This window comes from Penicillium rubens, assembly GCF_028828025.1.
Source record: "Penicillium rubens strain IBT 27055 chromosome Unknown utg000002l_segment0_segment0, whole genome shotgun sequence".
Classification (NCBI taxonomy): domain Eukaryota; kingdom Fungi; phylum Ascomycota; class Eurotiomycetes; order Eurotiales; family Aspergillaceae; genus Penicillium; species Penicillium rubens.
In genome coordinates, this window is record NW_026890600.1 from 2,330,514 (window position 1) to 2,346,043 (window position 15,530).

Here is a 15,530-nt window from a genome sequence, read left to right on the forward strand (position 1 = left end):
TAAGGTCGGAGACGTTCCGGTAAAGCGGTAACCAAGATAGGCGGGCCGGGTCGATAGTGAGGTGGCGGTATCCGGGGTAGTGGGTAGTTAGGAATTAGAGCCACTATATAACCGCCGCGCGGCGGACTATAAAGTCACGATTGAACTAGCGGCGGAGCTAGGGACGGTCTATAGTGTCTATAGGTCGGAGCACAACGGGGTCTAGCTCGGCAGGGAGTAGTGGCAGCCGATCGTAGACTTTATGTCACGACACGCACTATATATATCGGAGCCTGGAATATCTGAGCGTAACGCTCAGATATAGTGGTCTTTTGGCCTAGTGTGTAACTCGCCAGTCCAGGGACAGGTTGTAACACTTTAGGTATATTCACTAGGAAGTGCGCCACGTAGCCGCGGTAGAAATACTGCTGCCCACGAACCTAGCGGACTTCAATGATGGTATAGACGAAGGAGATTAGCATCTCTTCTACCTTGGTCGGGATAGGGAGGTGCGACGGATCAGAATCAATATAATAGGCGATGGCGATCTCTATCTGCTGGCATGGGGCCTGTCTAAATAGCTTCATGGGACAAAGGAAACGAAGGCATAAAGCCTGGAAAGATCTAGCAAGAAACGCTCTCTCTGTCACAAACTGCATGAAAGCAGAGCTGACATGAATGAATCAGTCACACGAGGTGCTATAGCCATACCTAAAAGTCTAGTAAGCCTGTCTTGACGCACGTTCGGGGAGATCTTAGCAGGTGGACCTGGTTTCTGGCTGCATCAGCTACATCAGGAAAATTTTCCACAACAGTCTGCAAAGTGAGACTCAGAAGAGAAAGGATTATCACAGCGCCCACGTATTAGACAAAGTCACACTTCCATGTCTCAAAGCGATAGGCAATAGATGATCTTAGCAAATGTTGTTAGTATCATTAAGGAATCGCACGGCTGAGACCTCATATGCAGGACTCGGGTTAATGTAGCCCGTCAATAGCCGACCCCTGTATGTACATGGATCAAGGTATTGCATGCCGTGACTAAACACCTAGGTTGCTAGGAAATATCGTTTGACATTGTAAACAGCGACCATGACGTGAAGCTAGTAAGATGTGGGGTTCCCCGGGATTTTGATTCCATTGTAGCCCACATATGTATGCTCGAGAGCTTTGTCTTACGGAAAAGTTCCTTCAGCTTTACAACTCAACTTTTGGTATAGAAAGTTTTGGAAACCATGGCTTTCCTTCCCGTCTCAGTCTCGGTTCTGGGTCTCGTGGCTTCGGCTTCGGGGTTGACCTTCGATATTCCGACATCCCCGCCTTCGAACTCGAGTGGGCAGCTGTCTGCAGCTCCCGTTGGTGTATCGTGAGTCTCGCTTCAAGGTGTTGATGGATGTACTTACTCATTGTGAAGCCTGGAGTTCTTTACCTTCCCCGAGTACATTCAAGACGTCAAGTCAACGATGACATGTCTAGAGAACCTGAAGGATCTAACAGGAACATGGCCCCCTATGAGGATCGGAGGCACGACCCAGTATGGATATGTTGTTATGGTCAATATCTGTTGCTAATAATGAGCAGGGACCGGGCGACGTATGATAGCTCATCGACCACGGCTGTCACTTATACAGTGGCCAGTCCAGGTGATGCCCCCGAGACTTTGACTTACGGACCGTCCTTTATTTCTTTGGCTGCAAGCTATGCTGGAGAGGTCATCATTGGATTGAATCGTCGTTTGGATGATATAATAAACACGATCTCGGCCGCGATCCTCGCCCAGGACAAAATGGACAACCTATACTCCATTGAACTGGGAAATGAGCCCAATTGTGGGTTCCAAATGACGCCGCCCTGACTGTTTAAACGCTAATTGAGCGCTCAGTCTTTGTCGATAGCGATCCTATTGCCAATGGTGCACCCTGGACAGCTGCAGCAGATGAAGCATCTCAAGTCAGCTGGCAGGATGCGGTATGCGGAAATCTCTCTGCAACTGATATCATCTCAGCAGGTGTCTACTTTGGAACTTCACCCATGAGCCTCGTTGGCCTTACCGCGAGAGAAGGAGACGCGAATGTCTACGTGAAGGATTATTGCTCTCACAACTATCCTCAGTCATCTGGCTCCTACAACCTGGCCACTCTTATGGGCCATAGCGATATCGCCACCCAGATCAAGCCTTATGCTGCTGAGATCTCTGCTGCTGCTGGCAAAGGCAAGCCGCATATCTTCGGCGAGACCAACTCCGGTACGAGACCGTTTACTTCCACTTGATTGAAATGCTAAAAGAATATCCAGCAACCCAAGGCGGCGGCGGTATCAGCCCGACTTTTGGTGCTGCTCTCTGGATTTTGGACTATGTGATGCAGACCGTCCTAATGGGCACAGATGCCCTCTATTTCCACCAGGGTACAATCGGGAACTGTAAGTTATCCGGACATTCACTCCCATCACAATCTAACTCTCAAGGCCAATACTGTTGGTGGGGCCGCTACAATATTGGGTCCCCTTACTACGGTGCTTACTTCGCCACCATGGCGCTCGCCAACGCCGACCAGATCGCGTCTCTGGATAGCCAAGATACAGCATACGCAGCCTACGCCATCTACAAGGCTGGTGCTCCAGTTCGGGTTCTTCTATACAACTCCGACTACTATATCTCTACCAGCGGAAGGCGCTCGTCGCAGACATACACACTGTCTAGGCTTTCGTCCGCCAGCGTCACTGCTAAGCGGTTGACTGCCCCATACGCCACGTCTCGGGTCGATCAGGGCCAGAATCCGACGGTTGCGGGCCAGACATTTGTCAACGGCACTTGCACGATTCAGGGTACAGAGAGCGTAGAGACAGTCACTGTCTCTGGTGGGAAAGCAACATTCACTGTTGCAGCTTCGGAAGCTCTGCTGGTTTACCTGTAATTACTCGGTCAAGCTTTCCTAGAAAGGGGCTCGGGGCGGTCTTCACCCGAAATTTCCGGAGACCTGAGGATGGATGGGATGTGGAGGTAGGATTTCTTCCTATAGGCGCTACGCCACCGGGGAATCTCTAGTTAGGGTTAGTGGGAGTGTGAGGGGTAGAGGCTGTTGGGTTACATTCAATTCTATAGCATAACCTTTAGTAAATTCATGTTGTAGTGCGAGTTACTAAAGTAAGAATGAATAGCTTCTAAAAAACACGTCTTGGGGGTTTGTAATAAGGAGGGACAACACGATCGTATATCTGAGGTGTTTCTCAACTTCGAGACCATAATGGTCTTCACATCTTGTCTCGTTCTTTATAAATGCCAGTCAGCCACTAGCTAATAGCTTCGGTATAATTCAGAGCGAAGCAATTGCCGTTCATATGAGCACTCACTAGGCTTTTTCACAAGCCAACCAGCAATTGTGTTAAAAACAATGAAACTACGAGTCGGCAAATGAACCACGCCAGTTTAGCCTCGTAGAATTTGGCTTGTTGTTTCCACACCCAGTAGTCTACGCAGCTAAGCTGCATGTCGATAATAGAGTTAGCGAAGAAATCCTTGCCGCTATAAAATTGGTCAAAGAGCTGGAAATAATATAAAGATCACTAGCTACTCATCGTCGCTTGCTTAGAGCTTGCAAGCTTCCTTTTTCTTTGGATACATACTACTTATCTCTACGATGGATGTTTCCAAGTCCCACGCTGAAAATATTGAGAATGTTTCTTCCGACCAGGGAGATGGCATGCCTACCAAGAGCATGGGGCCCATCATGCGATCTCGCGAAGAAGACATTGGTGTCTGGCAGTGCGCGCGACGGTTCAAGACCGTATCGCTGATTGCGATGACTGCGGCGTTTAGCGCATCACTGGATGGGTATCGTAAGCCACTACCTTTGTGAAGCTGTTGCCCAGGTGGCTTCGGATGATACTGATCGAATCGCAGAAATTAATCTGAATGCCGGCATTGTCTCCAACAAAGGTTTCATCCGACAAATGGCTTCCCCAGGCACGTCGATCATCGCAGGAAAATATATCTCTGCCTGGGGTGGTGTCCAATCCGCCGGTCAAACTGTCGGCCAAGTTGTATGTCTTCTGGATCTCCACGCCTGCTCTGAAAAGTGGCTAACCACTCTCCAGCTCCTACAATATGCCACGGAAAGGTTCGGACGGAAGATCGCGTTCTATATAATCTGGCTCGACATCGTTGTGAGCATTTTTATTGAATCTTTTGCAACAAGATGGGATCACTGGCTTGCAGCGAAACTCTTCTCTGGAATGGGTGTCGGTATGCTGCAATCTACCTTGCCTCTCTACTTGTCCGAAATTGCCCCGACCCAGCTGCGAGGTTTCTATATTAACGCATACAGTTTGTGAGTTGAGAGTATGGCAAGTCTGGGCTTTTACTGACTTGTTTTAGCTGGTTTGTTGTCGGTCAAATATTCGCCTCAGTGGCACTCCAGAAACTCAGCGCACAGGACCCATATGAATTCCGAGTCCCTATCTATACGCAGGTTCGTGGTACCTTGTGTCTTCGTTTACCTTTTATTGCCAAGATAACTGACAATTGCCTCGTACGGTAGTGGGCTATGGTTGGTATAATTATCCTCATCTTCGCCTTCATCCCAGAATCACCCTGGTGGCTCGTGAGCAAAGGCAAGATTGACAAGGCAGCCAAAGTCCTAACTAGGTGCAATGGCAACGTTGAGGGGTACAGCGTTGACGAACAGATTGTATGCCACCTTTCCCTATTGATCGTGATCGTATTTGAACGAAGCTTTAACATCCACCAGGAAGTCATGACAGCCACCATTGCAGAGGAGCGTCTCGTTGCAGAGCGTAACTCCGAAGAGGGAACATGGGCTGTTTTTCAAGGCCGCAATCGCCTTCGTTTCTGTATTGCTGCTTGGCCCAAGATTACCCAGCAGCTTGTTGGCTTGTCTGTGTTTAACACTTACGCTACATATTTCTGTGAGTACAGTTCGTCTATGTCTTCTTTCACGCTGCTAATATCGCCATAGTCCAATATGCTGGCAGCGATGACCCGTTCATGGTAACAGTTATTCTATCTTGTGTCCAGTTGATATCTATGATGATGACCGCCGTAACTACGGACAAGTTTGGTCGTCGTCCGTTGACAATCTACCCCTATGCAGTAACATCCGTATCACTTTTGTGTCTCGGAATTATTGGCTGCTTCGACTATACTAAGCCGTCGACGAGTTCGCTTCTAGTAAGTGCTTCTTAAGTATTCAGCCTGTATATTTGGACACTTACTCACTGTACCTAGATCTTCTTCGCCTGTTTGGCAACTTTGTCCACCACGGGTGCATCGGCTATTGGCTATGCCTACGCCGCCGAGATTCCCCAGCAACGCTTGCGTGCAAAGACGGCCGGTTGGGCTCTTGCCTCATCGAACATGCTCGCTACCATGTTTAGTTTCTGCACACCTTTGATGATCAATAATGCACCTGTCTCACAGTGGGGTGTCAAGACTGGTTTCTTGTTAGTTTTGTTTCATCTTGTTCGAGTCTAGTATTTCCCACTGCAAACTACTGACAGCGTTCTCTCCCAGCTTTGCTGGTACAGGCACGTTCGCGGTAGCCATTGCTTGGTTCATTCTTCCGGAAGTGACACGCCGAACACCGGCTGAGATTGATGAAATGTATGCCAGCCTTTTACCCGATTCTTTTAAGGAGTTACATAACACGTATTTTCCAGGTTCGAGAAGAAGGTGAACCTTCGAAAGTTCAAGGGATATGTCACTGAAGTGCAGCTGCGCTCAAATGAGCAACGCGAGGACCATGAGATGGTAATTACAGGTTAAGTCAAAAAGAAAGCAAGAGGAAATAACGGAATAGTACATTATGGGTTATTTGATAATGGAATTGAACTACATCGTCGTATGTGTTGACTCTTGTGCCCACGAGGATGTAGATTCTTCCATCCTTTCTCGCTGAATGACCAATACAACGCGGGACACCATAGATAAATTCTCTATCAACTTGAAAAGGGCATTGACAATTCCTTGCCAGTGGTAGTTAATCCTCCTCTTCAAAAACAAAGCTGAGATGATCAACAACCCCATGTCCTTCCTCCTTTCCTCCCGGCAATCGACTCATAACCTCAACCGCCTTCTCAAGCCTAAGCTCCACAATCTTCTCTTTTCCAGAGAGCTTCCACGAGATAGTAGCTAGATTATCCTTACCTAGCGCCACCTTCGCCTCCAACACTTCAGTCAACCGAAGTCTAGGCCTGAAAGATATCTTCGACGACCCAGCAGCGACGGGTTGAACACCTGCCAGCTCAGTACAGTACTCATAGATTGGCACACTCCCCCAAGCATGGCAATCAGACCTCTGTCTGACATCATCTTCCTCCCAAGTGGAAAGATTATTCGCCAGCATCCCCCGCCACGGAGCCCACATCCTCTCCCAGAACGACTCATACAAATCCTCGCCAGCCAAAGCAAGTGCCCGGAAAGCATAGAACCGCATCATATACGAACACTGTGAGAAGCGATCATTCGTAAAAGATTCGTTCAAGATCCGCGCAGAGTCTTCTGCCCTCGCCGCTCCACAGATAACAGCGAAGACCTGGCAGTGCTGAGAATACGACAGCTCATCGGCAATATCAGCTGTCGAGTCTGTGAAGAATTGTCCATCAAAGCAATGAGCCCGGATAGCTCCAAGTAGCGACGCCGCCCTCGCTTCATACTCAGCAGCATGGCCCGGCCGACCAACATCACGCACTAGACCAGCAACCTTCTGCAGGACCCACGCATACAGCATACTGAAATAAGTGTGTCTATTGGACTTCCGTCCGGAGGTCGGAACTCCTTTGTCAGGATGCTCGTCCGTGGCATGCCAGGTCGTCACCCAGTCAACATATTGCCAGACGACGTCAGGTAGTCCGCTGACTAGACCTAGTCCGTCGACATGGGCATCGAAGAAGTCAAGGATGCCGTCGATGCGGGGGATGAAGCCTCGCGCAAAGCGGGTATCGCCGAAGTATAGGTGGTGATCGCAGACCTGCAGGATCCAATACAGCGAGAACCCGGCTATGAGTTGCGGTACGTGTGATGGGAAGCGAGACTGTGTGAGGCCTTCGGGTGTGACTGAAGCGGCGAAGTTTGTAATTGCCTGACGCATTAATCGGTCGTCGCCTGAGAGGAGATAGTGGAAAAGACCGACGGTACGACTGTCTCCGGAGTATCTGGGTTGTTAGTCGGGGTATGAGATTGGGAATTTGTGAAGCTTACTGCAGTTGTTCGTAGAAAGGGCAGTCGGAGTAGCCGTCGAACATGCAGTTTCGCATTGTCCGGATAGAGACGTCCCAGACCTGCTCGCTGTGGGCATCACCGGGCTCCTTCCAGCTGGCTTTGACGGCCATTGGGTAGTTGACCTGAGTAGCATTGAAAGACACCAACTCGATTGGCTCAGGCCCCACAGTGATCTTGATCTTTAGGAGACGGAAGGTTCTGAACCAGAATGGCTCGTAGATGACAGTTTCGGCGTTGGGAAGATCAAATGTCACCTCATCGTATGGCCCGATAATGTGGCCGACACTTGCATCCAGTCGGTCGGCCTTGGAGCGGAAGAAAGGGTATGATCGGGGCTCGAGCTCATAGCCTTCTGAATATGTCATTTTGAGTGTGATATTAGAAGTGCTTTTGGCTGCCTTGAAGGCCCATCGAAGGAACGCGGTGGAATGGACATCTGCTTGCACTTCAAGCGTATGAGTTGAGCTTGCAGGAAGGGCGAGAGAGTGGTTACTTGCAAAGAAAGCTGTCCAATCTCTGGCGTCGGTCGCACTGTCGCATGCTCTGATGGCTTTTACAACGGCCGGCGTTGACTCGGGCATGGGGATAGAGCGTGGACGCAAATTCCACGGCGGGATGTCGCCATTGAGCGTCCTTATCTTGTAGACAATCGGTGTAACAGCAGGACTGGGGTTTGTAGGAGAGATGCGCTCGCTGATCTATAAAAGAAATATCAGTGTAATTCAGTGCTTCGATCCTAGTCAGTCTTACATGGAGGAACACATCGTCAGCCAACCCCATGGGAAATTGAATACTTTCATCCACAGACGCCGTCCAACCCTTGGAAGAAGCAATGTTGACGACCTCCTCGCCTGTCTCAATATTTCCAATAACTGTGAGGCCTGGAAGAGGCGTCCTCACAAAGGGTATTGCGCTCCTCAAGGTCGCGAAGTATCGGACAACCACAAATCGAATCTCATTCTGTCCCTTTTCTAGGTAGGGCGCAATGTCCAGCGTGTCATAGTACCAGATCAAAGGACTGCTGCGAGTCGGTCCGACGGCAATGTGCTTCCCATTCACATAGAGCTTGTAACGCGTGTCGGCTGAGAAATGCAGTACTGACTTTGTCGGTTGGGATGACAAATTAACATTCTGGGTAAAGTGAACTATCTTGCCCGCTGTGTTCGCGTCTGAAGAGTCACTCCAGTTTGGAATCCAGATCCAGTTTCCCTGGAGCTCGTTGATTGTCTTCTCATGTCAGTAATTCATTCTATAAAGTTGGGTATGCAAGTGAAATACCTTTTGTTCTTCTGGTGAGACCATCCTTGGGAGTTCAGTTGTGGTTTCTGTTCATCGGACGAGTTCCGAGCTTGTATAACTTCCGGTGGGGGGCCGGGGGTTCGGGGGAACTAACAACGAGAACAGCTGTCGGCGATTGAATTAAATTTGCGAATAGCCGTTTGGGATGGATGGTATAGCTAGAGGTATATTATTAACTCCATTTGTGTACTTTGTTACTTGCAAGGTTCACTTTTCTCTGGTATTATGGGCATACTAAGATATCAAACGGCAGATAGCCAATTGCACTACCATGAACAGCATAATATAGAAATTCACGGCCGCCACATGAATCGAGGAACAGTATCAATTTTTGGTGAGACTACAGTATGTAGGCTCAGGAAAGCAGATGACAACTATCTAACTACTGAGGGGTCGACCCCGTAGGGCTCACCCCGAAGCAGAAACCATGACCAGCACTATCAATTCCATATTTCCGGCTGTCATAGTGAAAACTGCTGTTTTTCTCGGTTTTTAAACCGTTGTTTTTCACCTGTCTGCGAAGGGGTATAGTTAGTTAGCGGCCACGGCTCAAGTGCCTGATTTTTGAGGGTTGATACCTAGGTAGGTACCTAAGATAGGCCGCTGTGTAATCAACCTGCTCAATGATCATGTCTCTCATCTCTGCTTCTTTGGTCCCTACACCATAGTGTTGTTGATCTGGGTACCTAGAAGATCCGTCCTCAGGAACTCGTCAAATATAAATCCCCATTACAGGGTACGCATCGGGTTTTGAGCCCGATCTGTTCTTTGAGCCATTTTTCCTCCTGTACAGAATACCCGTCTCGAACGGGATAATGTGAACTTTCAGGAGCTTCTGAGGAAATACAACTTGGTTTGAGTATTTCCGGAATGAACGAGGCCTTTGATGAATAGTCAATGGAACATATTGTCACAAGGGCTTACTATATTAATCAGGCTTGTCTTGGACAGTTTTTCAATCCTGTCATTCCGGGTACACGAGTATCACCAATCAACTTCCTGTACATCCTTGCACTACCCTCGGCATGAGACCCCAGATCGATATTCCCAGGGAATATGCAGACCGGAATGCAACACTCAAGGATCGCCAGGGGCATGCATTCCAGGTGCGGGATGAAGGGGGAGTATCTAAATAGCAGACTTCCCCAACGCGCTCATTTTAATTCAACTGAGACCATGCTTATCCTTACTCAACCTAGACAATGTCGACATATAAATTACTACTTTTACTTTTAACTAGCCGCGTCCTGGTTTGTGCTACAGATACCTCCCCAGTGGAAGATTACGATGCCCTACAATATATCGATCCCTTGATTGGTAGTGCCAACGGAGGTGAGTCCGAACAACAAATATGTCCAAGGTCATGCTAACAAGCAATTCCCCCAGGAAATGTGTTTCCAGGCGCCTCGCTACCATATGGCATGGCGAAAGCCGTCGCTGACACGGATTCAGGAAGCAACCAAGGAGGTTTTGCCTATGAGGGCGGCAGTGTCACCGGCTTCTCCAGCATGCATGACTCTGGCACTGGGGGCAGCCCTTCGTTAGGCAATTTCCCTCTCTTCCCTTATGCAAAATGCGCCGGCGATGACGTGAATGGCTGTGTCTATCCAAAGAACCAACGAAAGACAAAGTATAAGCCCGACACAGTCCAGGCACACCCTGGATACTTTTCTATAGAGCTGGAATCTGGCGTCTGGGTTGATATGACAACTGCTCACCATACCTCCTTATTCCGATTCCAGTTCCCAAATGATAAAGACACAAGTCCGTTGATCTTGCTGGATCTCACCGATCTGTCGAACTCTCGTCAGGACAATGCGACCATTTCGGTGGATAAGACAACGGGCCGTATGAGCGGGAATGCGCGGTTCGCTCCTAGCTTTGGATCAGGAACGTACGTTATGCATTTCTGCGCGGACTTCAAAAGCGCTGCTCCCCAGCGAGATAGTGGTATTTTTGTCAATTCTCGAGCTAGTGCTGGTGTTCATGATTTGAAAATCTCGCGCAGTATCAATGGATATCCACTTCCTGTGAGTCGAATAACTTTCTTCTTGTATGCAGAGACGGCTGACAGTCCAAAGGGTGGTGGATTTGTCCGCTTCGAGCCTGCCCCAGACAATACCGTCCTTGCTCGAGTTGGCATCAGCTTTATGGGCACACAGCAAGCCTGCGCTCATGCCGAGTCTGAAATCCCACACTTCGACTTTAACGCAACTCGCCAAACAGCAGTCGACAAATGGACTGAAAAGATGCGTCCGATCCGTGTCTCGCGGACAAACATCGATGCATCCGTTCTGACTAATTTCTACAGTGGGATCTACAGGACTATGATCAATCCCCAAAACTACACAGGCGAGAACCCACTCTGGCAGAGCAGCGAGCCTTACTTTGATTCGTTCTATTGTCTCTGGGATTCTTTCCGTTCCCAAATTCCATTCCTTACTATATTCGATCCTTCCTCGGTAATGCAGATGGTGCGTTCACTCATTGATACCCAGCGCCATCTAGGCTGGCTGCCGGACTGTCGCATGTCACTGTGCAAAGGATACACACAAGGCGGTTCTAACGCCGACAATGTCCTGGCAGACGTCTACCTGAAAGGCCTCAAGGATGGCATAGATTGGGATGCCGGGTACGCAGCCGTACAAAAGGACGCTGAGGAGGAACCATACGACTGGTCCAGTGAAGGCCGTGGCGGTCTACGCAGCTGGAAGGACCTACACTATATACCCGTGGAAGACTTCGACTACGAGGGATTCGGCACAATGACACGCAGCATCTCCCGCACACTCGAGTATTCATACAACGACTTCGCCATAGCCCAAATGGCTCGCGGCCTGAACAAGACAGCCGATGCAGAGCGGTACGAGAGAAGATCCCGATATTGGCAAAACATATTCAAGAAAGACCAAGCCTCTCTCTGGCAAAACAAGGACACTGGCTTTACCGGTTTCTTCCAACCAAAGTATCTAAATGGAACATGGGGCGACCAAGATCCCCTCGCGTGCTCGAACATCGACCAAAGCGGCCGCGCGTGCTCACTGCAAAATACTGCAGGCGAGACCTTCGAATCCAGCATCTGGGAGTATCAATTGTAAGCTTGCTCCCACTCAAGTTCCCACCTGTATTCCCAACCCAAGCCTCAACCCCTCTAACCAACCCAGCTTCGTCCCCCATGACATGCAAACCCTAATAGCCCTCCTCGGCGGCCCGACGAACTTCATCACCCGCCTCGACTACCTCCACGACCAGAACATAACCTACATCGGCAACGAGCCCGCCTTCCTAACAGTCTTCCAATACCACTACGCAGGCCGACCAGCAAAATCCACCTCTCGAGTACGAACATATATCCCAGACTATTTCTCGCCAACGCCAGCCGGACTACCGGGCAATGACGATTCAGGCGCAATGGGCTCGTTCGTCGCCATGGCCATGATGGGGTTATTCCCGAATCCGGGACAGAGCGTGTATCTACTGACGGTGCCGTTTTTCGAGTCTGTTAGTATTGTTTCTCCGTTGACGGGGAAGACGGCAACGGTCAAAACGATTAATTGGACGGAGTTCAATAAGGCTAATGCTACTGGCGGTGCGGCTGGTGGGAATGGGTTTATCCAGTCTGCTATCCTGGATGGGAAGCCTTATACGCGGAATTGGATTGGTCATGATTTCTTCACGGAGGGAAGGGAGCTGGTTCTTGTTCTTGGGAAGGAGAGTGATTGGGGGACGAGAATGGAGGATTTGCCGCCTTCTTTGGCGAGGGAGGCTGGGGTTGGTGGCGGTGATGCGGTTGTTAGGGACCGTAGGTGGGCGAGTGTCGTTGAGGGTTGATAGCTTGGCTTCGCTGGTTTTGCATTGAAGCGTGCTTTCCGTCTTGATCAAATTGAACGTGAAGGCCCCCCCAAGGCCGAGAATGTAGTCTCGGAGGAGACCAAGGCCAACGTCCGCAAGGTCTCGGGGCCTTCTTGCTGACTCTTCTCAACAATTTCAAGGTCAGTCATCTGCTACTTGATACGTGTAAAGGCTGGATTGTAGATTATACTAACCAAGTCTCAATACAGGTCGACCCCAAGGCGGCGGCTGCAACTCTTGGCATCAACCAGCGTGCGTCCCGGATGTGTTCCATCCGCCTCCAGGAAAAGCACGGCTTTAAGGCTGTGGTGTGGGTCGCCCAATGAAGAAGGGCGTACTGTTAACAACAAGAAGCCTGCCGCGGAGAAGAAGGCAGCTCCTGCCAATGAGACCGATGCCACCGAGGGCGAGGCCGATGAGAAGGCTGCCGAGAACCGATGCCAGTAGACGGCCAGATAAAGACTAGGCACAATGGCCACAGCACAGCTGTGGCTGGGATGTCACACACTTTGATGATTCATTCAAGGGAGGGGGGACATGCTATGCAACAATGAAACAGGCTTCCCACTCACACATTAGAATTCTCTTGATCGTAATTCATCCGAGATTGGATCTAAATGTAATTTTATAGCGCTGCAGCTAGTCCATTACCATCTCCACAGATCAATATACCTATATTATCCTATAGGTAGTGGACTAGAGCAATCTAAACGTGATTTTCAGAGTGTACCTGTCTGAGTTCATTGTCTAGTCCTATAGTTAAATGTTTGTCTCTCAAATGTGCCTCGGAGATCAGGCTCTAATGGCGGCATGTAGGCTGCTTAGTTTGCTCTTGAAAGAATCAGTAATTCCTTTTTTGGTTATTGCATAATGTATACACTTGCTGAGACACCCTCTATATAATTACATGTCATACCTCACTCTCTGGTTTCTATTATCAGTCTCCTCGTCATCATCATCATCAATGTCCATCATGAGCACGCTAAACCTGCAACAGACTTCGTTGGAATTGTTCAGCATGGCTCTTGTCAGTTGACGTGCTATGCGGACTGGAAACCCACAACAGTGTCCCACCCACGCAGAACAGTAACGAAACCAAGATCAAGCTCATCGTGAAGCTAAGTTTTAACCAGACCGGTTTATCATATCTTGCTTCTTTCTACCTCTACACCTCACGGTTTCAAAATCCTCTTTCTCTTCCAGTTCAATACAGGATCACCGATCCTTTTGGCTTAGTTGTGCCTCAACGCCTAACTGCTCTTATATATTTATTTTACCACGAGACCTAAGTATAGCTATCCTAAGGGAGCCTACTTGACAGAGAACTCCCTATGTTCGCTTGGGCAATTTTTGCTCGAAGTCCCCACAGATATGAAAACACCAATATCCCTTTTCTATTTATACTTCACACTCTCGCCTATCTCTATCACTTGTCGCATCGTTTCATTGAAAGCATTGTTTAGCATCTTCGTCCCTAATGTTTCCCACTGAAGTTTTCCTCTTGACCCTTCTCAAGGGAGCCAAGGTTAGTTATCTGCTACTTCATACATCTACCTAACAGGTGGATTGTACATCACACTAACCAAGTCTCACTACAGGTGGACCACGAGGCAGCAGAAGCCCTCAGCATTAACCAGCCTATGTCCCGGATGCGTTCCATCCGCCTCCAGCAGATGCACGGATTTAAGGCCGTGGGACACCGCCAGAAGAAGGCTTAGTAGTGCGATTCTTTTCATGTATCCTCAGACCTCCATGTTGCTGTTCCTATGTTTCTTAAGCCTTCCTCTACCAAGATCTTCAAAGCGACGGAAGCAAAGGTCTGTTATATCTCATGTAGCTAGCGGGTGCTTTAGAATCTTATACTGACCCTTGTTTCCCGCAGTTCAAGTAAGAAGCAATCTGCAACGCACTCGGCAAGACGAAAGACGTCGTTCGCATGAAGATGAGTGGATTACTGAATGATATCGGGGAGTCACTGAAGGATCAAGAGCATTTGGCGTAAGACGTGTGCAACAGAGCACGAGGAAAGCTCTGCCAACCAAGGGGACGCCGACAACGTCAGCCAGGAAAGAAATGGCAGCGAGGAGGGCGTCCCAAAGTTGCCAAACTCCCCACGAAGCTACCTAACTGGCGCCGGTGTCTACCAGCTTAAACGTACTCCATCGAGGCGTGCTTCCTGATTGTTACCATTATGTTGGAAGATACGGGGCTTTCTATGAGCGGGTGCTAAAAGATGGAGTAGAGACGGGCTGTCCCCATCGAAGAAGTCTCGCCTGCATGCCCTGTCCTCCGCCCAACCATCCGAAAACAAAATGCACAATGAGTGAAAGAGAGAAACGCTGTCGGGGTAGAAGAAAAAATCGCAGAATTCGAAGCTCCGCGTAATTAGTCTGCTACTTAACAATGCCTACCCACAAGCTGGGGACTTAGTCTACCGCCCACCTATGCCCCTTGCACCCCCCGTGCTGAGAGCCTTAAGCCCTACCCTTCCGCTGCTTGTTCCCCGCCACGAGGCGTCTCCGTTGACTACTCCGTCACTGGAATCGGAGCTGAAGGCAAAACAATCCCCAGAACCCTCCCAGCTGTCTGACGTAGGACCTCAAAGCTATTGTGTATTGATGCCTAGGTTCCGAGGCATCGACCCCTCGTGTGTAGCCTATATAGTCTGTATGGGAGCTCGATCCCTCTTCTTCCAATACAACTCTCTCATCTCTGCTTCTTTAGTCCCTACACCATAGTGTCCAACACAAGCTGGGCAATCAATCGTAGCGCGCCTCGTCGGAAATGTTGGCCGACCACGGGCAATCACAGACTGTCGCCGACCGATGCCAACGAACCGGCTTATAGCTACATTCATACCACATATGACCGGGCTCACGGCCTAAACAACCTAAACAATTAACCCAAAACGACGCTTTCATCTTTGCTTGACATTTGGACAAGAGCGGCATACTTGCCACCATAAACAGGTTTCACATTTCTCTCACTTTGAACTTATTTGCGACTCTCCCAATTACGACCCTCCTTCCTTTTACAACCTTCTTTCCTTTTACAACCACCCAACCAAGCTTCAATCATCCTTTTCTCTCCTCACCACAGCACCGTGGCAAGGCGTCCGACCAACCGGACAAAAGCCTGGTAAAGACGCTATCGAAAGCGCAAG

General features: G+C 49.3%; 5 protein-coding genes across 5 annotated transcripts; 4 read left to right on the plus strand and 1 right to left on the minus strand.

Annotated features, from left to right (window-relative positions):
* Positions 1 to 1,214: 1,214 nt before the first annotated feature.
* Positions 1,215 to 2,894, plus strand: N7525_003345 (glycosyl hydrolase family 79 C-terminal domain-containing protein; the record flags this gene model as incomplete). Its single annotated transcript, XM_002559203.1, has 6 exons — positions 1,215 to 1,345; positions 1,394 to 1,513; positions 1,561 to 1,808; positions 1,862 to 2,224; positions 2,275 to 2,400; positions 2,446 to 2,894. The coding sequence occupies 6 exons, from the start codon at positions 1,215 to 1,217 to the stop codon at positions 2,892 to 2,894; spliced, it is 1,437 nt and encodes a 478-aa protein (XP_002559249.1).
* Positions 2,895 to 3,617: 723 nt separating this feature from the next.
* On the plus strand, positions 3,618 to 5,761 carry N7525_003346 (uncharacterized protein; the record flags this gene model as incomplete). The annotated part of the gene is made up of 10 exons (XM_061212672.1): positions 3,618 to 3,816; positions 3,881 to 4,020; positions 4,075 to 4,307; positions 4,355 to 4,448; positions 4,518 to 4,667; positions 4,728 to 4,905; positions 4,956 to 5,167; positions 5,225 to 5,439; positions 5,510 to 5,599; positions 5,656 to 5,761. The coding sequence occupies 10 exons, from the start codon at positions 3,618 to 3,620 to the stop codon at positions 5,759 to 5,761; spliced, it is 1,617 nt and encodes a 538-aa protein (XP_061069693.1).
* A 214-nt stretch (positions 5,762 to 5,975) lies between these two features.
* Positions 5,976 to 8,518, minus strand: N7525_003347 (putative rhamnosidase B; the record flags this gene model as incomplete). Its single annotated transcript, XM_061212673.1, has 4 exons — positions 5,976 to 7,149; positions 7,196 to 7,914; positions 7,967 to 8,443; positions 8,495 to 8,518. 4 exons carry the CDS (start codon positions 8,516 to 8,518, stop codon positions 5,976 to 5,978), a joined length of 2,394 nt encoding a protein of 797 aa, XP_061069694.1.
* Positions 8,519 to 9,717: 1,199 nt separating this feature from the next.
* On the plus strand, positions 9,718 to 12,814 carry N7525_003348 (glycoside hydrolase family 92 protein; the record flags this gene model as incomplete). The annotated part of the gene is made up of 6 exons (XM_002559200.2): positions 9,718 to 9,847; positions 9,902 to 10,545; positions 10,597 to 11,609; positions 11,680 to 12,321; positions 12,411 to 12,675; positions 12,722 to 12,814. The coding sequence occupies 6 exons, from the start codon at positions 9,718 to 9,720 to the stop codon at positions 12,812 to 12,814; spliced, it is 2,787 nt and encodes a 928-aa protein (XP_002559246.2).
* A 1,030-nt stretch (positions 12,815 to 13,844) lies between these two features.
* Positions 13,845 to 15,252, plus strand: N7525_003349 (uncharacterized protein; the record flags this gene model as incomplete). The annotated part of the gene is made up of 3 exons (XM_061212674.1): positions 13,845 to 13,892; positions 13,966 to 14,084; positions 14,757 to 15,252. The coding sequence occupies 3 exons, from the start codon at positions 13,845 to 13,847 to the stop codon at positions 15,103 to 15,105; spliced, it is 516 nt and encodes a 171-aa protein (XP_061069695.1). The 3' UTR covers positions 15,106 to 15,252.
* Positions 15,253 to 15,530: the final 278 nt, after the last annotated feature.